This window comes from Nomascus leucogenys, chromosome 18 (genome assembly GCF_006542625.1).
Source record: "Nomascus leucogenys isolate Asia chromosome 18, Asia_NLE_v1, whole genome shotgun sequence".
Taxonomy (NCBI): Eukaryota; Metazoa; Chordata; class Mammalia; order Primates; family Hylobatidae; genus Nomascus; species Nomascus leucogenys.
The window spans coordinates 82187099-82208826 of NC_044398.1; the positions used below are offsets into that span (position 1 = coordinate 82187099).

Genomic DNA, 21728 nt, shown 5'->3' on the forward strand with positions numbered 1-21728 from the left:
TTTTGTTTATGTCTTTGAAAGATGACTTGCTTAATTTTATTCAAGCCATTGATTAACTTAGGAAAATTATGCCCTGGCTTCAATTTAAAAATGCAGTTAACCCTTGAACAACTTGGATTAGGGGCACCAATCCCCTGCACAGTCAAAAATTCATGTATAACTTTGACTCTCCTCAAGCTTAACTACTCATAGCCCACTGTTGACCAGAAGCCTTTCCAATAACATAAACCATTGATTAATACATATTTTGTATGTTACATGTATTATATACTATATTCGTATAATAAAGTACGTTAGAGGAAAAATGTTCTTAATAAAATCATAAGGAAGATAAAATACATTTACCATTTATTAAGTGGAACTGGACCACCACAAAGGTCTTCATCCTTGTTGTCTTCACATTGAGTAGGCTGAGGAGCAGGAGGATTAGGAAAGGGTGGTTTGTCTGTGAGTTGATCAAATTATCAAAAAATCTCCAAAAAAATTACCAATATATTTATTGGAAACAATCTATATAAAAGTGGACTCATGCAGTTCACACCCATGTTGTTTAAGGATCAACTGTGTGATTTATAGCTTCTGTGTAATTGATAATTGCAACCAAATTTTGGGGCTGAGGATACTTTCTCTCCATAATTGAATTCTTTGCTTTAGAGATTTCTGTGGTGGGCAGGGGCAGGAGTTCAGGAGATGTAAAAATCTGTATCATAAAAATTTATCGAACATGGAGTTATATGATTCAACAATTACACTCCTAGGCATATACTTAAGCGTAACGAAAACATGTATCTACACAAAAACTTTTACTTGAAAGAATGTTCATTGCAGCATTATTAATAATAGACAGAAAGTAGAAACAACTCAAATATCCATCAGCTGAGGAATAGATAAACAAAACAGATACTATCTATCTATCTATCTATCTGTCTATCTATCTAATGGAATACTGTTTGGCAGTAAAGAGGAATGAAGTACTAATACATGCTACAGCATGGGTGAATCTTGAAAACGTTATGCTACATGAAAGAAGCCAGTTTCAAAAGACTACATATTGTGCAATTCAATTTATTTGAAATATCCAGAATAGGCAATTCTGTTGAGACAGAAAATAGATTAGTGGTTGCCTCGGGCTGGGGTGTGGAAGGAGGATGGTGAGGTGGTTGGGGAGAAATGTGGAGCGATTGCTCATGGGTGGGTATGGGGTTTTCTCATTGGAGTGATGAAAATGTCCTAAAATTGATTATGGTGATGGTTGCAGAACTCAATATACTAAAACCCATTGAATTGTACACTCTAAATGGGTGAATTGTATGGTATATGAATTATACCTTAATAAAGCTGTCATAAAAACATATATGGGGGAGTATATACCAACATTTAATGGTAGTTATATTGATTTTTTTAAGTTTTTTTCAAGTTTTTATTTTATTTTATTTTTTTATACAAAAGACTTTATTGCAGCATGGGCTTCATGTTCACATTGGTTCTCCTTGCCCAGCAAGTCTCCCAGCGGCCTTGTGAGTAGCTCAGATAGATGCTGCACACACACTCAGTTTGTGTCACAGCTGAGGAACCCCAAACTAAAAAATCCCAAATCTTATAAGGAGACTGCTAGCAAGCCTGCCCAACCCTTGCACTGGAAGGGGCTATTATCTTTACTACCCTGGTCTGAAAACAAATCTGCGTTCATCCCCAAGGGAAACACTATTTCTCGGTTTCAAGACTGTTGGCCAGAAAACCATCCTTCAAAAGATAATCCGGTAGAAAAGTTTTCACAGTAAGAGTAGGCACACCATGGAGAATGGCCTGCAGCAGTCTGGTGTTGCAAGAGGGCTACTGCGGCTCCAAAATCATTTCTTTTTTTTTTTTTTTTTTTTGAGACAGAGTCTCGCTTTGTGGCCCAGGCTGGAGTACAGTGGCTCCCTCAGCTCACTGCAAGCTCTACCTCCCGGGTTCACGCCATTCTCCTGCCTCAGCCTCCCAAGTAGCTGGGACTACAGGCAACCACCACATGCCCGGCTACTTTTTTGTGTATTTTTAGTAGAGACGGGGTTTCACTGTGTTAGCCAGGATGGTCTCGATCTCCTGACCTCATGATCCGCCCACCTCGGCCTCCCAAAGTGCTGGGATTACAGGCCCAAAATCATTTCTTCATTGAACTCTATTCAGACAAAAAGAGTAATGGAAAAAGATCCTTTTGCCCTGCAACTTTTTTTTTTTTCTATTAGTGATAGAAGCCTTTTTTGGAGAGATGCCAGGAAAGTTTCTATTAAGACTCTGGCCAGAATTGGATCATATGTTAACCTCCAGACAAAAATCTGTGTAAGAGGAGGGAATTCTCCACTGTCTTAAATAATTACTTTTGTCTTAAAAAACACACACACACACACACACACAAGTAATTTAAATGGAAAAAAAATCCTGTATTTTAAAGAAGGTGTCTTAAATTCTTTCTGAAACAATATAGAATATAAATATAAAAATGATATGCCAAGGAGCACATTTTGGAGTTGCTTGAGGCCAAGGATTTCTTCTTCCATCTTGGTTTCTTCTCCCCAGCTGCTGCTCAGTAGGGACCAGTGGAGCTTGTGGAATTGAGTGGAATGTTGGGCTCTCACTCACTGATAAGTCTCATTTTGATATTTCTGTAAATAAATGCCTCATTGTTGTTCCCAGTCCATATTTATACGGAGCAGGCAAAATGAAAGTTCTTATTAGTAGTCCTGCTTTTAGGGAAACAAAAAAAGGAATAACTGGGATATTGAAACAAACTTTCAAAGTGTTACAATAGTCTCTGAATTAGGAGCGGCAAGTAGTCTCTCAAGTGCCTTTGCCATGTTAATTCTCTGGCCATTGTGAATTGAATTTGCACACTAGCATAAAACATTATAGCAACACACGCAGGTGCGGTAGTTAGTAGTGAAACAGCAATACTTACTAAGTGGAGAGGAAAAGGGTTGGCTTTTGGACTTACAGAGCCAGAAGGGTGGGAGGAAGTAAGGAGAAAAGCATTCGTCTGTCTATGAATCTGGCAGTTCAGAAGTTGTGATAAAATAGCACCAGTATTGGAAGTGTTTCAATTAGTGAATTCCAAAAAGTAAACAACTTTTCCTTCTCTGTCCTGATCCACAGCTTGTCTAACCATCACCACATCTTGTCAGCTGTGTATATTTTGGGTCACCAGATGTAGGTGGAGACAAGAAGCATTTATTCAGCACCTGTTAAGTGCAAAGCACCCAGCTTGGTGCTGGAGATACAAGGGTTGAGTGGAAATCGATCTGGTCCCAGCTCTCCCAGAATTTACAGCCTATTGAGAAATAAAAGATTCATTCAAAGACTATGAACCATGTATGCCAAAGAGGCACAGAGGCTGCTATGAACACTACCATCAGGGTGTTTTTCCGACATTTGTGGGGGCAGGCAGAGCAAACTGAGAGCATGATCCTGGTTTTCCACCTGTGCTTTTGACATTACCCTGTAGATGTAAGCCAGTGGTGGACTTGGTTGTTAACAAGACAACACTGGTGGTCTGGCTGCCTCTGACCACGATTCTTCTGCCACATCCAAATGGTGATTAAAATCAGAATAGTGAGCATCCTACGTTTTTGGTGTAAGCTTTTTATTTGCTTAAGTCTAGACTCTGTGGTCTCATTTGCAAAATAAGACAGTAAGACATGTGCATAGAGTTGAGATTTTTTAGGCAAATCTGCTTCTTAATGAGACACTGGCATGAATCTTACAGCGACTTAACCCTGTTCGTTGGTGCAGTGTCACTAGTAAACACAAGTCTTAGAGATTATCTCTTGTTCCGTTATAGTTTGGCAATAAAAAAAAACCATGTTTATCAAGTTTGGCAAGTCTGATTTAGAGGAGTAATCCTTACTTCTGGGTGGGCTTGAGGGCAAGATTAATAGGCCTTTAAAACACAATAGGTAGAGTTACTGATACCATTATCTGCTAAAGGTTGCTATAGCAACGAGTGGTTTGATTGCACTGTGTAATTGGTGGTACAGTGGGTTAGTGTAAAAGGATCCTACTAATTTAACAGAAACTCTCCTAGAGCAATTTAATTAATCCAGTAGAATGAATCCCAAATTCTTTGAAAGCTCTAAGATATAGTTCTGTTTAGTTCTAGGTTAATTAAAGATACATTATTATCTTGAATCAACGCAGTATCACAAATATTTTTAAATGATTTTTGGATAAAGACTTTCTACATTTGGAAGTTATTTTTTAAGTGATGTACAATTTTTAATGACATATTTTAATATAGTTTGTGGTACTTGTTTTGAAGTGAAAAAAATTGCACTGGACTATGGAAAAACGTAGGCATGGCAATCTATAAAAACTAGTTCACTGGCCTTTTGAGAAGGGAAAGGAAGCTGGAACCTAAATGCACTACCAGGTGTGAACACATCCTCTGTTACTGCAAACTTCATTAACAGATGAGGTTGCCTTTTCCATTAGCAATCTGGATAAAATGTGTACTGTTCTTCTGAATAAATGCTATATGTACAGAATTCTTTAGAAATGCAATACAATGATCATTTAAGAGTTTACAGCTGAGATGACTTTAAAGGAATGAATGTCCTAAAACAGGCAAAGTGAAAGGGTGTGACTCTTGATGTCTGTGCAGATGTGTCTATTGAAACTCTGGTCCACGTTATCCTTCCTTTCTTTCTTTCTTTTTTTTTTTTTTTAAACGCCTTTGTGGTTTCTTTCCTACTTATCCCAATTTTTAGGGTTTGAGTATATGAGTTTCAAAACCAAACCAAATCCCTACTGTACACTTATAATGTGCCAAATACCATGGTAGGTGCTTCACATCAATTTTCTGCATTTATGTAGTGGGACAAAAATGTTAATTTTAACTATGTGTTTTGGACTTTGGTACTTGAAAGCAGGTCCTTGAAGGGTGAAGTTAGCCCATTTTGACATTCCTACCTCTGGCAATGCCGTTCATGCCGATGTTACTCTGCTGCCACCTGGAGGCCTTCTGTGAGATGTGCATTTAAAGGCCGGCAGGGATGCTGTGAAGCTGCCTGGGCTGGGTGTCCACTATGATCTTGTCCTCATTCCCTGCTGAGATCAGTTGACATGACCACACAAAATTGGGGTTATTACTTTGTTCGCTGGTTATTTCCTTGTTGGTTTAATCATAGAAGCTAATATGCATTATAAATTCAAGAGCAATATACTATTGTGGCATGCAAATGTGGTATTACTTGCTTTCTGCAAAGCAAATTCAAAGTTATTGTTGTCCAGATTTTTAGAAACACAAGACAAGGATTGTTGATTTCTCTGCTCCATCCTGGTCTTATTACTTGTAGCTCCATCCTTGTAATTTGTTATCTTTATTATGATTTGTCATGTAGAGCCATATAAATGAATACCTTATACATTTTCTAAGCATAAACATGGATGATAACTCCTAGCATTGTTGCCCAGAAGTGAGAAGAGCTTGAATAAATCCATCTGCAGATTTGGGGTGTTAGGTAAATTAACAGGAGTGACAAAGCAGAGTAGGGAAGGTCTAGGTAACGAACCTGCTGGAAAACTTCAGGCGTTTCCCCAGGATCAGCATAAAGCAGGGCTGTGGGGGAAGGGATGTGGAGCTTCCAGAAAAGGAGTGAGACCCCACAATGTTGCATGTTAATGCAAATCTGGGGTAGAGACTTTCAGTCATATGTCCTTGCTAGGGATATCGAGTGCTTTAATTTTCCCCAGGCCCAAACCTGTTCTTGGTGGTTATTTCGACAATAGTGGCTCTTGTTTATGGGCAACTGAGTATTTGGGAACAGAACCAATCAATTAAACCACAGATAAACATGCTGCCTTGGGTGAACCTTTTTTTTTTTTTTTTTTCATCCCAGTACATCCTGACCACTACTGTTTCCAGGAAACCCTTTATTCAGAAAGAGGACACCCGGTGTGCCCGGGGCTGAGGTTGAAGCTGAGGTCTATGCTGGTGTTGTTGACCTTCAGTGATGTGTAAGGAAAAGCCAGACCTCTTATATAATGAATTATGCTCTTTTAAAACATACTGAAGTCTGTGGTATTTGAGGAAATAGACATGTGGGATTTCCTCAGGTGGGTACAAGTCACGTCCTTAAAATCTGCTATTTTGAAGAACTTTCGGTAGTAAGCAGCCTTCCTTTGGAATCAAGGGCATTTATTTATTTACTGATAATTTTTTCCCCCTCAGGATTTCCTGTGAGAGCTCCTGGGCTTGTTTCCATCTTAGTCCACACAGATAATACCAGAGTATGGACAGTCAGGTTATTAGACACTCTGCTCTGTGGAGAGCTGATTTTTAAGAGGCCTAATCTAAAAACCTATCTCTGTGCAGAAGGCTCCAGGGCAACTCATTTACACTTGTCAGCTAGTAGTTGTTGTTGTTCTTCTTAACAAAAGCTCCAATCAGCAGATCCTGATAATTATTTCTTTTGCAGAGATTAAGAATTCAGTGTCCAGCAGATCAGCAGCTGAAAAGGAAGATGTAAAGGTAATGAATGACTCCCTGCTTTTTTCTTCTTTGCATGTCTTCCCATGAAGTAGAAATGAAGATTTAGTGGTAATAAAAATGTTTAAAAAACACTAAAAAAAGGATGTGCCCCAAGTCACTTTCAGAATAATGTGAAATTCCGTTTTCTTTTTCTTTTTTTTTTTTTGAGATGGAACCTCTCTCTGTCACCCAGGCTGAAGTACAGTGGCACGATCTTGGCTCACTGCAACTTCTGCCTCGTGGGTTCAAGCGATTCTCTGCCTCGGCCTCCTGAGTAGCTGGGACTATAGGTGCCCACCACCACACCTGGCTAATTTTTGTATTTTTAGTAGAGACTGGATTTTGCCATGTTGGCCAAGCTGTTCTCGAACTCGTGACCTCAGGTGATCTGCCCGCCTCGGTCTCCCAAAGTGCTGGGATTACAGGCATGAGCCACCGTACCCAGCCCCATTTCCTTTATCAAATTCTTAATCCCTATTCTTTATAACCAGACCTAGCTATCTTTCTGAGTTGTAGTTGTATATGCAAGATGATTGAATACATTCTGCAAAACAAATTTCTACTTGAAGTTTGAAGTTTATAGATATTTGACAACAATGTGATTACAAGAGTAAATCTGGGAGATGTCCTCTGAGAATAAAATAACCTGTGTACAGCTTTCAGGTGTGTTTCAGCTTGGGGTAGATTCATTACTCATTTTTAGCTGTGAAATAATATTAAGTCTAAGACTAGTTTTCTGTTTACATGTGATGATACTTGTAACATGTTTTCATTGATGCTTTCCAAGGTTGTTTTTCTAGTTCACAAAAATAAACACTAGTGTAGCATATATGTAATTTTTAAAAAATCCACCTGACTTTATCTTTTCCAGTGTGTCAAAAGCCTGGTGGTTCAACACAACGAACATGAAGACCAGCACAACCTAGATTTGGGTATGAAATAACGCTTTTACCTATTCTCATAGGGGCATCCCAGATCCAGGTTTAGAGTGGACAAGAAGCAAGGAACTTTTAACATAAAATATTCCTTCCTGGTAACCTTATCTATTTCCTGAAACGCATCCAGATAAATTTTATTTGTAGGATCATTTGTAATACTATGACTCTAGAGGTTGAGACTCCGTTTACAATCTAAAAAACAAGGCAATCAAAGCTTTTCCTGAACAGTTTTACTCTGAGCCAGAAGCTGGCTCTGGACTTGTCATATGTTCCCTTGTTATTCCTGTGAATTAGGCACTATCAGTCTCAGGTTCAGGTGAAGGAGTTGAACCACTGGTGGAGAGTAGATGGTGGAACCGAGATTCATGACTTCATTCCACCTGGCCCTAGAATCTCCAAGCTTACCAAAATCCCATTTTGATTCCCAGTGGGGTCCCCTTGGAGCTGAGCCTATGTGATCTACCCTGCTGAGCTCAGGAAAAGACCAGATGTTTGTTCTGGGATTTGAGTCTGATGTGAGTGTCCTTTCAGAAGAACCAGGTGTTCCTCCACCCTTGGCAAGGTAGAGGTATTTCCTCCCTCTGACCTGGGAACTCTCATCTGATTACAATATTCTGTTTCATAACTCCCTGAGGACCCCTTCCTTAATCTCCTCCCAGGTACTCTGTATTTCTTCAAGGCTAATTTGGGCCCCAGCCCTATCTCCTGAGTTACTTGGAGGTGAATAGAGCATAATGAAGCTAATGTTGTGTTTGAAGATATAGGCTGAGCTATCAGCAGAGGCTGAGTTTGGGCACCTGGATGGTCTGTGAAGACCTCTGGGGCTGACAAGTGAGAGGCAGATGAGCATGAACCATTCCAGTTGGTTTCCTCTGGTTCTGTGAAGCTGAGGCAGCTCACACACCTGGAAGGCACACACGGGCAGGACAGTCTTAGAAGTTGCAAGGGGTGAGGTGTGGCTGATGGTGGTGACTGAGGGCTCAAGCTGATGTGAAATCAGGAAAAATTAAATCAATGCTCAGAGTGAGATTAATGGAGAAGGTGGATGACCCACGGGGTCACCGTGAGCCTACACGTGCATGGGGCTCCCTGGAGGCCAGGGGAGTGTGGTTGGTATGCTGTGCCGATACACGACAGAACAGTTACAACCATTCGGAAATCATGCTGTGTAGAGCAGAGCAAGGAGGAAGCACCCATGGTGTTGGCTGATGGTGTTGCTAGTAGCTTGGCCACATGCCAGAGGTGGTTTCCAGGATCTTGCTGCACACGGCCCTACTGAAATTGGAACAGAAATTTAGACCCACACTAAGCAATATACACGTCCTTAATATTTTTGCTATTTAAGGTAAGAGTAATGATTTACTTACAGAAGAGGGGAAGAGGAAGGCAAAAAGAAAGCAAACATCTCTGTATAGATGGCTGTCGTGGGCCATTGATGTCAGGGCCATAGCTGTTACGCACACAGGATGTCTCAGCTACAAATTGCATCATGCTCTTGGGAATGTTAGCTTTGAAGAATGTTTACTAAGATGAATTTCTGGGGGAGGGAGGTAGGCTACTAAAAGTATTAAACATTGAGATGATCTTAATTTCAGGTTTTAAAAACTCACTCTAGTTTCAAACTTGTAAACTTGTGAGCAAGAAGCATATGCTATGGAAATTGTAGTAGTTTGACCTCGTCTGAGTGTTTTGTCAGTAACATCATTAAGTCTGTGAAGGATTTGAGAAAGATAAATGAGCACAACTTTAGTCCAGTGATTTATGAAAAGGACCATGATGAGTGTTTGTTGTGCTAGCATTTTCTTTTTGGTTCATTTAAACTTTTTGAATTAATAAAGTCCCCTGAGTTTTTGCAAAGGAAATTATAACAGATTTTCAAAGAACCTGAGACAGAGAAGGGGGACAGCAAGCTGTGAGCAATAGTCAGATGGTCAGACACAGTCTGGAATAGGAAATGGCTCTCCCTGGAGGCCACTTCAACACTCTTTTGTTATTTGTTATCTGTTATTTTTTATTTTTTGAGATGGAGTTTTGCTCTGTTAGCCAGGCTGGCATGCAGTGGTGCCATCTTGGCTCACTGCAACTTCTGCCTCCTGGGTTCAAGCAATTCCCCTGCCTCAGCCTGCCGAGTAGCTGGGATTACAGGCACGCACCAACATGCCCAGATAATTTTTGTATTTTTAGTAGAGTCGGGGTTTCACCTTCAAACTCCTGACCTCAAGTGATCTGCCAGCCTCGGCCTCCTAAAGTGCTGGGATTACAGTCATGAGCCACCACATCTGGCCTCTTTTGTTATTTTATAAGTGCTTTATTCTGCCCAGTCTCTGAGGAAATGCTGATAAATGGTGTGGGATAAACACATGATAAATGCTGATAAATAGATGTGTAAGTCTTTACTGACTTGTATTATTCAGAATTGTGTGGTGTGGATGTGGCCTCATCAGTGACACAAGTGCTGTTCCAATGGCGCCCTCTGTGCTGATGGACACATTCTCTAGCTATTCCATCCAGTGTAGTAGCCTGTGGCCACCTACATCTGTTGAGCATGTGACATGTGACTGAGGAATTGGATTTTTAATTATCTAATTTTATTGTATTGGACAGGGCAGAACAGAGTAAGTTCCCTTTGTGGTGGTGTTTTCTTTCTCCTTTTAGAAGTGTTTTATGCATTTATTGTTTTCTATTTTTTTTAAGTTGTTGTGGTACATAGGAAGTGTATATATTTGTAGGGTACATGAGATGTTTTGGTACAGGCATACAGTATGAAATAAGCACATCATGGGGAATGGAGTATTCATCCCCTCAAGTATATATCTGTTGAGTTTACAAACAATCCAATTACACTCTTTAAGTTATTTTAAAATGTACAGATTAGGTTATTATTGAGTATAGTCACTCGATTGTGCTATCAAATAGTAGGTCTTATTCATTCTTTCTATTTTTTTTGTACCCATCCTTTGTAATGTTTTATTGACCGTTCAGGGCATCAAGAATCACACTTACCATTAGTTTATAAGCTGAAAATGATGGTTGGAGAAATGTCTTGGGTGGGTAACAACTGGCAAGCTCATCCAAGCCGGTGCCCCAGAACTAGCTCCGCAAGGAGCTGACATCTATGTCTCATGCAGGAGTTATGGCCCCATTCTCTGCAGATGCTGTAAGGGGTCGGCATTTTGTCGAAGGGGAGAATCATCAGTTGAAGGGCTAAGATCTGCTTCTGTTGCTGTCACAGTCCAGAGTGGGACTCCTTCATATTCTAGGCAGGTAGGATGGGGAAAAACAGCAAAGCATTTGAAGGAAACAGAAGAAAAGAAGGTAGATGAAATGAAATGGGTCAATACCAAAAATAAGAAAAAAAGGGTCCACTTGGCTCAAGTAAATGGCACTAAATGTGATTAGGAAATAGGATCTGGCCAGGCCTGGTGGCTCACGCCTGGAATCCCAGCACTTTGGGAGGCCAAGGTGGGTGGATCACTTGAGGTCAGGAGTTTGAGACCAGGCTGGCCAACATGGGGTGAAACACTGTTTCTACTAAAAATACCAAAATTAGCCAGGCGTGGTGGCGCATGCCTGCAGTCCTGTTATTTGGGAGGCTGAGGCAGGAGAATGGCTTGAACCCGGGAGGCAGAGGTTGCAGTGAGCCGAGATGGTACCATTCATTGCACTCCAGCCTGAGCAACAGAGCGAGACTCCATCTCAAAAAGAAATAGGAACTGCTTAAAGTTTTGATCCTATTTCTTAATCACATTTAATGCCATTTACTTGAGCCAAATGGACCCTTTGGGCAGCAGCAAATGTTGTGCCAAGGAGAAGGGGAATGAACATCTTGCAGGAACAAGCGGACAGCCTGTGGGAAATGGAGTAGATGGGGAGTCTCAGCTGTAAAACTGGAATCCAATTGCAAACAAAGATGCATTAACCATCACTGAATCAGCAAAGCTGCAAATGGCTTGATTAGACACTATCTTGCAAACTCTACTTTTAAGAGGTTGAATCTGAAAAAATAAAGCTATGTGGCTTTGGTTAGAAATTAAGATACCCAGTTAAAAGTTAAGTTCCTCCTTGAGGACTGTGAAACCATAATGCCAGTGTCTCAGGGGGAATTACAGAAGCTCCTGGAACATGATGCTCCTGTTCTTTCATCAAATAATATGTCAAAGTGTGAGTGAGGTTGTGGGTGACAGACCAGATGTGGTGACACTCATACTGAAGCTGATTTTCCTGCAATAATTTATCACTCATGGTCTGCATTAGATTAAAGAGGACATGAAATTTATTTGGCCAAAGCTGAATATCTTATGACTATTTGGATGGAAAAAATGAAGGGTTGGTGAAACTGACATGTCAAAACAAGAACTATGTGAGCATGTTTTGACTTTCCCTGAGGGAAGGTGATAGGGAGATAGAGACACTCCCTATAGGTGATAGGGGACATGAGGATAGCACTGGCTGGCATCCTCCTTTCTGCTTGGAGAGTCTCAGTATTTTGAAGCTCTAGGCATGAAGCTCTGCCTCATCTACTCTTCCAGGTCTGGCTGGTAGAGAGTGGGCTTGGTGCAAGTGCCAGAGAAGATATTAAGCATAGTATCTTGCAAAGTAAGCCTCTTGGAAAAAAATTGTTAGTCTTCTATAATTATAGAAATAATAAATGTTCACAATGGAAAAATTGGGAATTTTAGAAAGCGTAGAAAAAGAAATCCCTATAATTTCCCCATCCAAAGGCAGTTACTATTACATTTGGGTATATTTCCTACCAGCATTTTTTCTCATGCATGCATTTCTTTTTTTACGTAGCTGTGATCATGAAAACAAGATAATTCGTGTCCTGTGTTATTCATTTGACATATTCCTTAAGTAAGCTCCATTATAGATAGTAACTTAAAATGATGTTATATGTTTGTTTTTGTTTATGTTTTAATAAAGCATGTGGATCACTTCTATAAGACGAAAGGGAAAATGTAGATCCTCTGCACAAGTATTTATTTCCCTCCAAACCCCCTTTTTATAATACATATTGTTGATTTTATAGAGTGACCTGATCAGTACATGTAGGGGCTCAAATCACAGCTATTCTTTAATACTTTGCGTTACTTCATTGTTATTATTGCTTGTTACTAATATGTAAGATGAGGAAAAGACAACCTTTTGGTGGGTTTTGGGACTGGGAGGGTGGGCATTGAGGACAGATGAACCAAAGCTGGATATGGAAGGAAACCCAGCTTCATACCAAAAAAACAAAACAGAAAAAAGAAAGAAAAAAACCATCTAGAGGCCAGTTGGGAAGAGAAGGAAGCAGAAACAGACAGAAACAAACAATAGAATATGAGGTTCAGTTTTCTTTACCAAGAAGACACAGACCTTTCATGACTATAGACAAGACTGAGAGAGAAACAAAGCCTCCCCACCCCCGAAAGTCCCCCGAAAGGGAAAACATCGGGAAAAGGAAACTGGTAGGAAATGATTGGAAGAACCAAAGAAACAGTCCTTCTAAACAGAATGTTAGGTGTTATGTAATACAGGTTTTCAGGATCTCCATTTGTGGGCATATCTGGGAGAGTCCAGGCCTACATGTGCTAGGGGTGAGCTGGGGGGAGATGGTGCAGTCAATAGTGCTAGTTTGGCAAACAACCAGATAATAGAACTAACTAGGTTAGTTTCTCTTCTTATATTAACCAAAAGTTCTTATATTAACTAAAAGTGCTGTTATAAAATATCACTTGTAAGTCGCCTGTGGAAAATAATGTTTTGAGATGTTTTTAAAGAGGATCTTGGTTGGGTGTGGTGGCTCACACCTGTAATCCCAGCACTTTGGGAGGCCGAGGCAGGTGGATCATGAGGTTGGGAGATCGAGACCATCCTGGCTAACATGGTGAAACCCGGTCTCTACTAAAAATACAAAAAAATTAGCCGGGCGTGGTGGCGGGCGCCTGTAGTCCCAGCTACTCGGGAGGCTGAGGCAAGAGAATGGCGTGAACCTGGGAGGTGGAGCTTGCAGTGAGCTGAGATCGCACCACTGCACTCCAGCCTGGGCGACAGAGCGAGACTCCATCTTAAAAAATAAAAAAATAAAAAAAAATAAAGAGGATCTTAAGCATGGCATCTTAGAAGCTGTGACCCCTGTGAGTGGAAGCTGACCCTCTTGGCTGTTATTTAATAGCACATGTGTATCTAGACTGAAACCGCAAGAATGTTTCATGAAACATGGGAGGGGGGGATCTTAGCATAACTCTTCTGAAAAATACGTTTTCAATCCTAATTTTTGGCAGATCTCTCTCTACGTCCCAGGCTGCAGAGCTTCTGTGTAGTCCTTTCTTTTTTTCTTTTCTCTTTTTTTTGGGGAGTTGGGGGGTTATCTCTTTACCACAAACTAAAGCTTCCCAGTGAATTGTTTTGAAGTAAAGGGGCTGGAGACAGTGAAATATCCCAAGAAGACCATTGGAAAGGCAAAGTTATTTTTAAAAATTCCAACTCAAATTTTATTCTTTTTGTTCACTTCAAGGAAATTTTCTTACTGTGGTTGTTGAGGTTTCAAAACCAAGGTTGAGAATCACGGTCAGAAATCCCTGAGGGAGCTCAGCAGTGCTGAAATCACCCCTAACGTACCGGGTTTTCAGTAGTTTTGGGAATTAGAGAAATGGGGTTCTACTTTTATCTCAACTGATTACAAAAGGTATTAACGAAAGTCCATTTGTATTAGATTAAGTTCACAGATTTTCAATGATTATCACCAGTGAGATGACAGATCTGTGGGAAATGGGCAAACTTTGAGGGAAAAAAGTGTTGAAAAAATTTCCTAACCACTTCAACTTATGAGATGATTAAACCTTTAAAAGTTACTTATTTTTGAACATTAAGAAGAATCAAGTGACTGTAATTTGCTGTCACAGGGTCATTTGTTGGACTTTGAAGTATACAGAATGGGATGAATGAAGTGGGTTGATATTTACACTGATGTCTTAAGGGCATCATGAGGATGCCTGATGCTTGGCATTAGTACTAACCTACCTTTAATACATTCTAAATTACCTTTTTCTTTCATTTTACAACTTTCTGAAGTGTAATAGGGGAGGGAAAAATGGCAGTACTTTCTCTGAACTCTAAATTTTCCTTCTCCAAAATAAGATCCTTGACCCCAAATAAACCAGCTTAGTGACTAAGCAAATTTCATGTATTCCATTCCTAAAGACTCCTTTAGTTTGATATTTCAATAAAATGATTAGATTATAAACTTCAAATAGAAACTCTGAAGAAAACGACAACAAATCTACAAAACATGAAACAAGTGAAAAATATGAAATATATTCTGGAAATGGTATCTACAAAGTTTGTTTTATAAAAAGTTAAAATAATACCACTAAGGGATTTCTTCCCCTTTTCTTGTGTTGAAACACTTCAGAATACCCATGTATACAGGCATTTGGAAAAAAAATTACATTTACAAAGGGATAATTGGCCAGCAAACTCGATTGCAGTGTGTGTGTGTGTGTGTGTGTGTGTGTGTGTGTGTGTGTGTGTGTGTGTGTTTGTAGGCTTGTTTTATACTGAGTATCCAGTGGCTAATTCCTTGGGAGGGACTTTAGGGCAATTAAGATTCTGGTTAGCTTTCATGCCAGGCAGCACAAGTTCTAACAATTTATTGGTACAATCTTTTCAGGTTATGCTCAGAAACTTCAGCATTTAAAACAAAAAGAGCTTCACCAAAGTTTCCTGTTGTTTGTCCATTATTTTTCTTAAGATAATCATCTAGGTAGGACTTATATCTGTAGCAATATTAACCAAATGGTGGAAGCTTTGACAATATAATTCTTTTTTTTTTTTTTTTTTTTTTTTTTGAGACGGAGTTTCACTCTTCTTGCACGGGCTGGAGTGCAATGGTGTGATCTCAGATCACTGCAACCTCCACCTCCCAGGTTCAAGTGATTCTCCTGCCTCAGCCTCCCTAGTAGCTGGGATTACAGGCACCTGCCACCACGCCCAGCTAATTTTTTGTATTTTTAGTAGAGATGGGGTTTCACTGTGTTGGCTGGGCTGGTCTCGAACTCCTGACCTCAGGCAATCCACCCGCCTCAGCCTTCCAAAGTTCTGGGATTACAGGCATGAGCCACCATGCCTGGCTCAACAATATAATTCTTTAACATGTGTTGCTTCAGTCAGGAAATCTATCATTATTAATCTTTTATTAATATTTATATTTATTAATAATAGATTATAATTATTACTATTTTCCTGCCCTGAGGTGTTTTGAGTATTTTCTTGTTTTCTTATTATATGTAGACACATATCATAATATCAGTAACTTCTTCTAGCTGGGCTTCTAGGTGATATTCATTTTTTCCTCTTAGAGAATAGGGGATGTAAAGACCATATCAGAACCTCTGCAGGTGCACATAAATTTTTTTGTTCAAATAAATAAAGATAATAATGGTAGATAAGAAATTAAAACATTTTAAGCAAGATGGTATTATGGACAGTGGCATCATGTGATTCCAATTTTTGACAACAGTGGTTGTACCATGCTCCCGATTCATGTCTATTTTATGTGAATTCAATTTTATGGGCTCTGTAAAAAATAAAAAGTGCTGGGGGTTGGGGGAGGTAGGGAAGAAAATCAGAATTCACACCTCAGGGTGGCTGTACCCATCATTTCATTTTGAGAGAATAAAGTCCGTGAGTGAGTGGGACACTGCAGATGTGAATGTGCTGTTTCTACCATGCTTCTCAGAGTGACAGCGTCTTGGCACAAGGGTAAGAGCCATGCTTGTAAAGCTCTTCATTTTCTGTACAACATAGCCTCCCTGTGAAAGCCACCCATTTCACCGGGTGCCTGGCCACAGTTAGAGCCACAGAAGGACTGTTTGTGTTGAGCTTGCTGACAAATGACATGGTGGCTTCTAAGGGATTTTGAGGAAGGCTTTATCCATCCCTGATTTTCACCTTATGCTAGAAGTTAAGGCTGCATATGATGAAGCATATATTTAAGTTGTCACTGCACTGGCTCAACTTATCCAGGAAAGGCTTATCCTAGCCTCAGAGGCCTTGCCTCCTTTCATCTGGATATTTTATGACTTTCCAGGAACAATGTCTAGTAGTATTAAAAACTGTGGTGTCTTGGTGGCTTAACAATGGAGTACAGAAGCAAAGCAAATCTTCCTCTTCGAGCTTCTTCCCTTCTTCTTCTTCCTTCTTCTCCTCCTCCTGCTGTTTCTGTCTTGGTATGATTTTCTTGGAACTTCCTTGCACATTGCCATGTCTCAGTTTTAAAAATCAAATGATTACTCCTCAGGGTCAAATTGAGACTATTTCAGTGGCTGGGAACCATGGCTCATGCCTGTAATCCCAGCACTTTGGCGGGCCGTGGCAGGCAGATCACTTGAGGTCATGAATTCAAGACCAGCCTGGCCATGGCACATGTTTTGTAATCCCAGCTACTTGGGAAACTGAGGAGACAGGAGAATCACTTGAGCCTGGATGGCGGAAGTAGCAGTGAGCCAAGATCACGTGACTGCACTCCAGTCTGGGTGATAGAGCAAGATTCTGTCTCAAAAAAAAAAAAAAAAAACAAAACTATTTCAGTGTCTATAACATAGAAGAGTAATATATGAAAGGGAAATTTTATTTACATTCAACATTTAAAGCTTGTTGAAAATTTACTTATGTTAAATTCTTCACTGTTACAATCTCATTGGATCCTCACAATAACCCTTTAAAGTATAGATATGATTCCATTCGCTATGAGACAACTAAGGCTCAGAAAATGTGAATGACTTGGTTAGGGCCACTAACTGACGGAGCCATTATTTGAGCTCGGATATCTGTGTCTCCCAAACCCATGATTTTTCTTTTTAGCTTGTGGTGCATTAAAAATATAAGACACAGTTCTTGCCCACAAAGAATTTTGGGTCCCCCTGGAAGATGAGAAAACTGTACAAATACTGTAATTCAGATCAAAATGTAAATACTTCTTTGAGATTTACAAGGTTGAAAGGCAGGTTAATGTCTAAATGAAGATCAAGGAAAGTTTCCTTTCTGTGTGGGTCTTTTAGAAAGCTGAAACTTCAAGGCAGCTGCATCTTCTCTGAATAATTATAACCTCATGGAAGTTCTTTTCTAGGTGAAGAATTTTCTAATTAAAGGAGGCACATTCAGGTGAATGTATCTTCCGTGAAAGTATTCATACTCTTACATGGTAATGGTTGTATGATATATGGTGCAAGGGTGGCCTGGGGGATATGTCATTGAATTCTGCTGTCTGCAATTACAATCAGCCAGTAACAGTCACCTGCTGAATATGAATGAGATGTAAATAGCATCTTGAATTAATTGAAATGCAATTATATTGATAAACTGGGGGAAAAAACCCACCTCAATTACTATAGAAAACAAGGAGGATAAATGATCCACATTCAGAAGAAACGTGTTGGTGAGCAAGGAGGTAAGCTGGCCTAAAAATAAAAAGGGCTGTGCAAACACTATTTTTGACTTCACTTTCTAGTTGTATGTTAACTGTTCATGGCTGGTCAGTAGAAATCATTTTATTCTACTGATAAATGGTAGAGCAAATGAGGACATTGGAAAGTCTCTTCTTTTGATATCTGAGGCATTTTCACATATATCAGTTGGGTGTCTCACATATATTGGTTAGGTTGTTCAATACTATTTCAGAATAATTTTGACATCAAGAATCACTTGATATGTAACTGGTCAAAAAGGACTGCATTTGGAAGAATTAGATTAGGATGAATCTGTCTGGAATCTCAACTAACAGAAATACTTTTTATGCAGTTTTTTCATCTCTCTCTTTGTCTATATTGCCTTGAAGTTCTTCTGACCTGTCACTGGTAGTCACGGGAGGAACAGCCTATTCCAGTAACTTGCTGATGTGGGGTTTATCTACCTCCTAGTTGAGTGACTCTAAGACTTCCATAGGCATGAGAATTGTTGGGATAGGGGTGGTGCTTGTTGTAAATTATTGCAGATTCCTGGGCCACCCTCAGAGAGATTGATTCAACACATCTGGGATGGGAATCTCATAATCTGCATTTAAAATGGACAGTTTTCCCTCAGGCCCCTACCTCCATTCTGATGCCTCTGAGAAATTCTGCCCCCGATTCTGCTTTCTCTACATTTGTAGTCTTCTGAACACTTTGTCACATTTCTGACCAACTTAATAAAACAAGTTAGGGAGCCCCTGTTGATTGTATTACTTTTGTTCTGTTTGTAATTTAATAAGAAACATGTCTTCCTCTTTCCCATAGCATCAGTCAACTGTAAGAAGCATAGTACTCCTATACCTTAGTTAAGGGGATAGTATAGTAGAGGTTTAGCGTGTGTAGCAAGGAGCTACAAAACCCACTCCCACCAATTCAGGATGAGGACTTTAGTATTTCTAACCGCCTTGGAAATTTTGCATTTCAAAGGATTCTTTAATGGTAGCAAGTAGAGCTGAAGAAAAATAACAATATCTCCTGATCCAACACTATTTTGGTTTGGTGATTGTCCACACTAGTGAAGGTCCCCTTTCCTTGGTCTACAGACAACTTAGAAGCAGCCAAAAGGCCATAGACCTAGGCACACTCCCATCATTGTCTGCAGCCTCAGAACGATGGATTTTCTCGACCCAGAAGTACTGTCCTTTTTACAACTGTTGTGCTAAATAAAATACAAATATATATTTTAAACACTTTATAATAGTTCTTGTAGATGTTTTTGTCAAAAATATGTGTTTTTAATCAGTTGTCATGTAAAGGTTCTTCATCTACCGGGTAAAGGTCATTTACATGGAAGACTGACTATTGTAAATCATTCATTCTTTCAGCAATTGCCTATAGCATCCTAGGCACCATTCTGTGCTCTAAAATTGGGAGTGAATGTAAATGCTCTTCCACAAGTTTTGGTATATTTTCTAATTAAAGATCCATGTGGACTAAAACTCTTTTACTGGATATAAGGGCTGAAAGTTACATATCCTTATAATTATACCCAGCTGGTTGAGAATAATATGTACTTATTCATCAAATTAAAAGCCACAGGCTTGGCATGGTGGCTCACGCCTGTAATCTCAGCACTTTGGGAGGCCAAGGTGGGTGGATCACGTGAGGTCAGGAGTTCGAGACCAGCCTGGCTGACATAGCAATAACACATCTCTACTAAAAATACAAAAATTAGCCGGGTGTGGTGGTGCATGCCTGCAGACACAACTACTCAGGAGGCTGAGGCAGGAGAATTATTTGAACCCAGGAGGCAGGGGTTGCAATGAGCCCAGATCCTGCCACTGTACTCCAGTCTGGGTGACAGAGTGAGCCTGTCTCAAAAAAAAAAAGGCCACAAAATAGAAAATGTATCAATATTTCTTTCCACTTAGTTGCAATGTTTGTAACTATACTCTAGTTGTATTTTGTTTTAGTTGTATGTTTATGTGACAAACTATATAAAAACACAGCAGTGATTTAGGTAATTCTGATTTTGATTTAAATTTGAAATTAAGTGGTCTCTCCCCTTTCTCCTCTTCTCCCTGTACCCCTCACTCAACCCTTACCCAATCAGACAGGATTAGCTTCCATGGAACAGGCTATGCAGCTATTTTCTTACACAGCGTGGCACAGTAATACCGACAATTTAGGAAATAACTGAAGCAAAGAAATGAATGTTAATTAAGACACATACTGTCACCTTCTAAATCTGCAGATTTAATGGATCCTCATATTGTTTCCAATGTCCTTTAGTTTATTTGGACATCAGGTGACCTCACAAAACATAACAAACATTTCTTGCTATTGTTTCTGCTAAAAGAAATGCTTAAAAGAGACTGCCTGATAACATTTGGGATATCCTTTTTTTCCATTGCAGATCTCGGCTGTTGTGCTTGAGCTTATTTGGGGCATGCCTATCTATGTGCCTATAGGAAGTGGAGAAGTGAGCCTGAGCAGTGCCACGATTTATGGGGAGGCAGTAATGAGCTTCTCCTGAATGCTAATTACTGGAGAATTGTTCAGGGAGACTGCAAGAACTGTTGGTTTGTGGTAAATTAGTCACCAGATCTATTGAGATGGACTGAAAGTTTAGATCAGAGCTATAAAGGCGCCAAAATCCTGATGATTGATGGTCAGACTTGGTGACAGTACCAATATGGAAATACTCCAATTGTGCTAAACAGTGGTAGATAGCTTTGTATAAATCTAATGAAATGAGTACAATCTATACAAAAGTTAAAACTTCCAACCGCATTAGGATTAAAAGGGCGGTGAGACTGGATTGTTAAATGAATTATCAGAGCTGTTTTGGTTCTTAGATCCGAAAAGCTGCCCAAGCTGCCAATGATATGAAAGAATAGTCTGCTCTGGAAAGAGCTCTTCCTGGAGTCTGCTGGCCTTCATTTGCCTGGGGATCAAGCTTTCTGGCTGTCCACACACATAAACCTCAACCTTTATCTAACACGGCACCGGGTAGCTCTTCTGAGAAGCGATATTCTCACTCTGAGCAAAACAAGCCTGCATTGGGAGGCTTTTCTTGAATCACAGGCAGCTCTCTTTCAATTCCCAGTTACCTTCCTCCTTCATTTCCATTTCCAGCAACCAGAAGAGGGGAGTTAATGATTCATTTGCTCCCAATGACCTTTTGAATAAGTGGACTTCAGTGTCTCAGCCACTCTTAGCTCCCCCCCTTCTCCCTCCTTTACTTCCCTAGTTTGGCTTTAATATTTACAGCCTCCTTGTCGGTGTACACGCCTGAATGCCCGAAGGAAGCAAAACATTTATTGCCTTTCCCTCCCTGGTGTGCAGGAGCTATTTCATCCAGTCTCATTCCTTCCCTTTACATCACATGGGGAGGCTTGCCTCCTGGCTGGGGACGCCCCGAGTTCTTCCTGAGTCTCTACTGTTTCATCTGTTGATTTCACCAAAACAAAAAGATGGATTCTGACTCCGACTCACCTTTTAACTACTCGTGGCCTTCCTTTCCCAAAATGAAGATTCGAAGAAGGACGTCCAAACAAGGTAGATTGCAGTATCCTTTCTTTCCTTCACGGGCAAAACCAGGTGTCCTATTCTTTCTTTTCCTTGTTTCTTTGCCAGACTGTTTTTCCAATGTAGCGCGTGTTTATACGTGCCTTTATAAAACTCTCACTGTACAGATACATATAGGTTTCTGAGGCAAACCTACTAATTCTTCTTATGTTCCTTTCACTTTGAATCTACTTACCTTGGTGTTATTATGTATGTGCCATTCTCATTAAAAAAAAAGAAAAGAAGGGAGTTTAGTATAAGGTAAATGTTTTGGATTCACTTCAT

General features: G+C 39.9%; 1 protein-coding gene across 2 annotated transcripts in view; it reads left to right on the forward strand.

Moving 5' to 3' along the window:
• Positions 1–21728, forward strand: part of ARHGEF28 (Rho guanine nucleotide exchange factor 28) — a 313004-nt gene that overhangs the window by 168971 nt on the left and 122305 nt on the right. The window contains exons 8-9 of one of the 2 annotated variants that reach the window (XM_003266061.4): positions 6453–6505; positions 7377–7437. In XM_003266061.4, coding sequence (XP_003266109.1) covers positions 6453–6505; positions 7377–7437 — 114 coding nt within the window. Of the gene's footprint in view, positions 1–6452; positions 6506–7376; positions 7438–21349; positions 21435–21728 lie in introns of those variants that run through there. The other variant, XM_004091242.3, reaches the window with a different exon arrangement.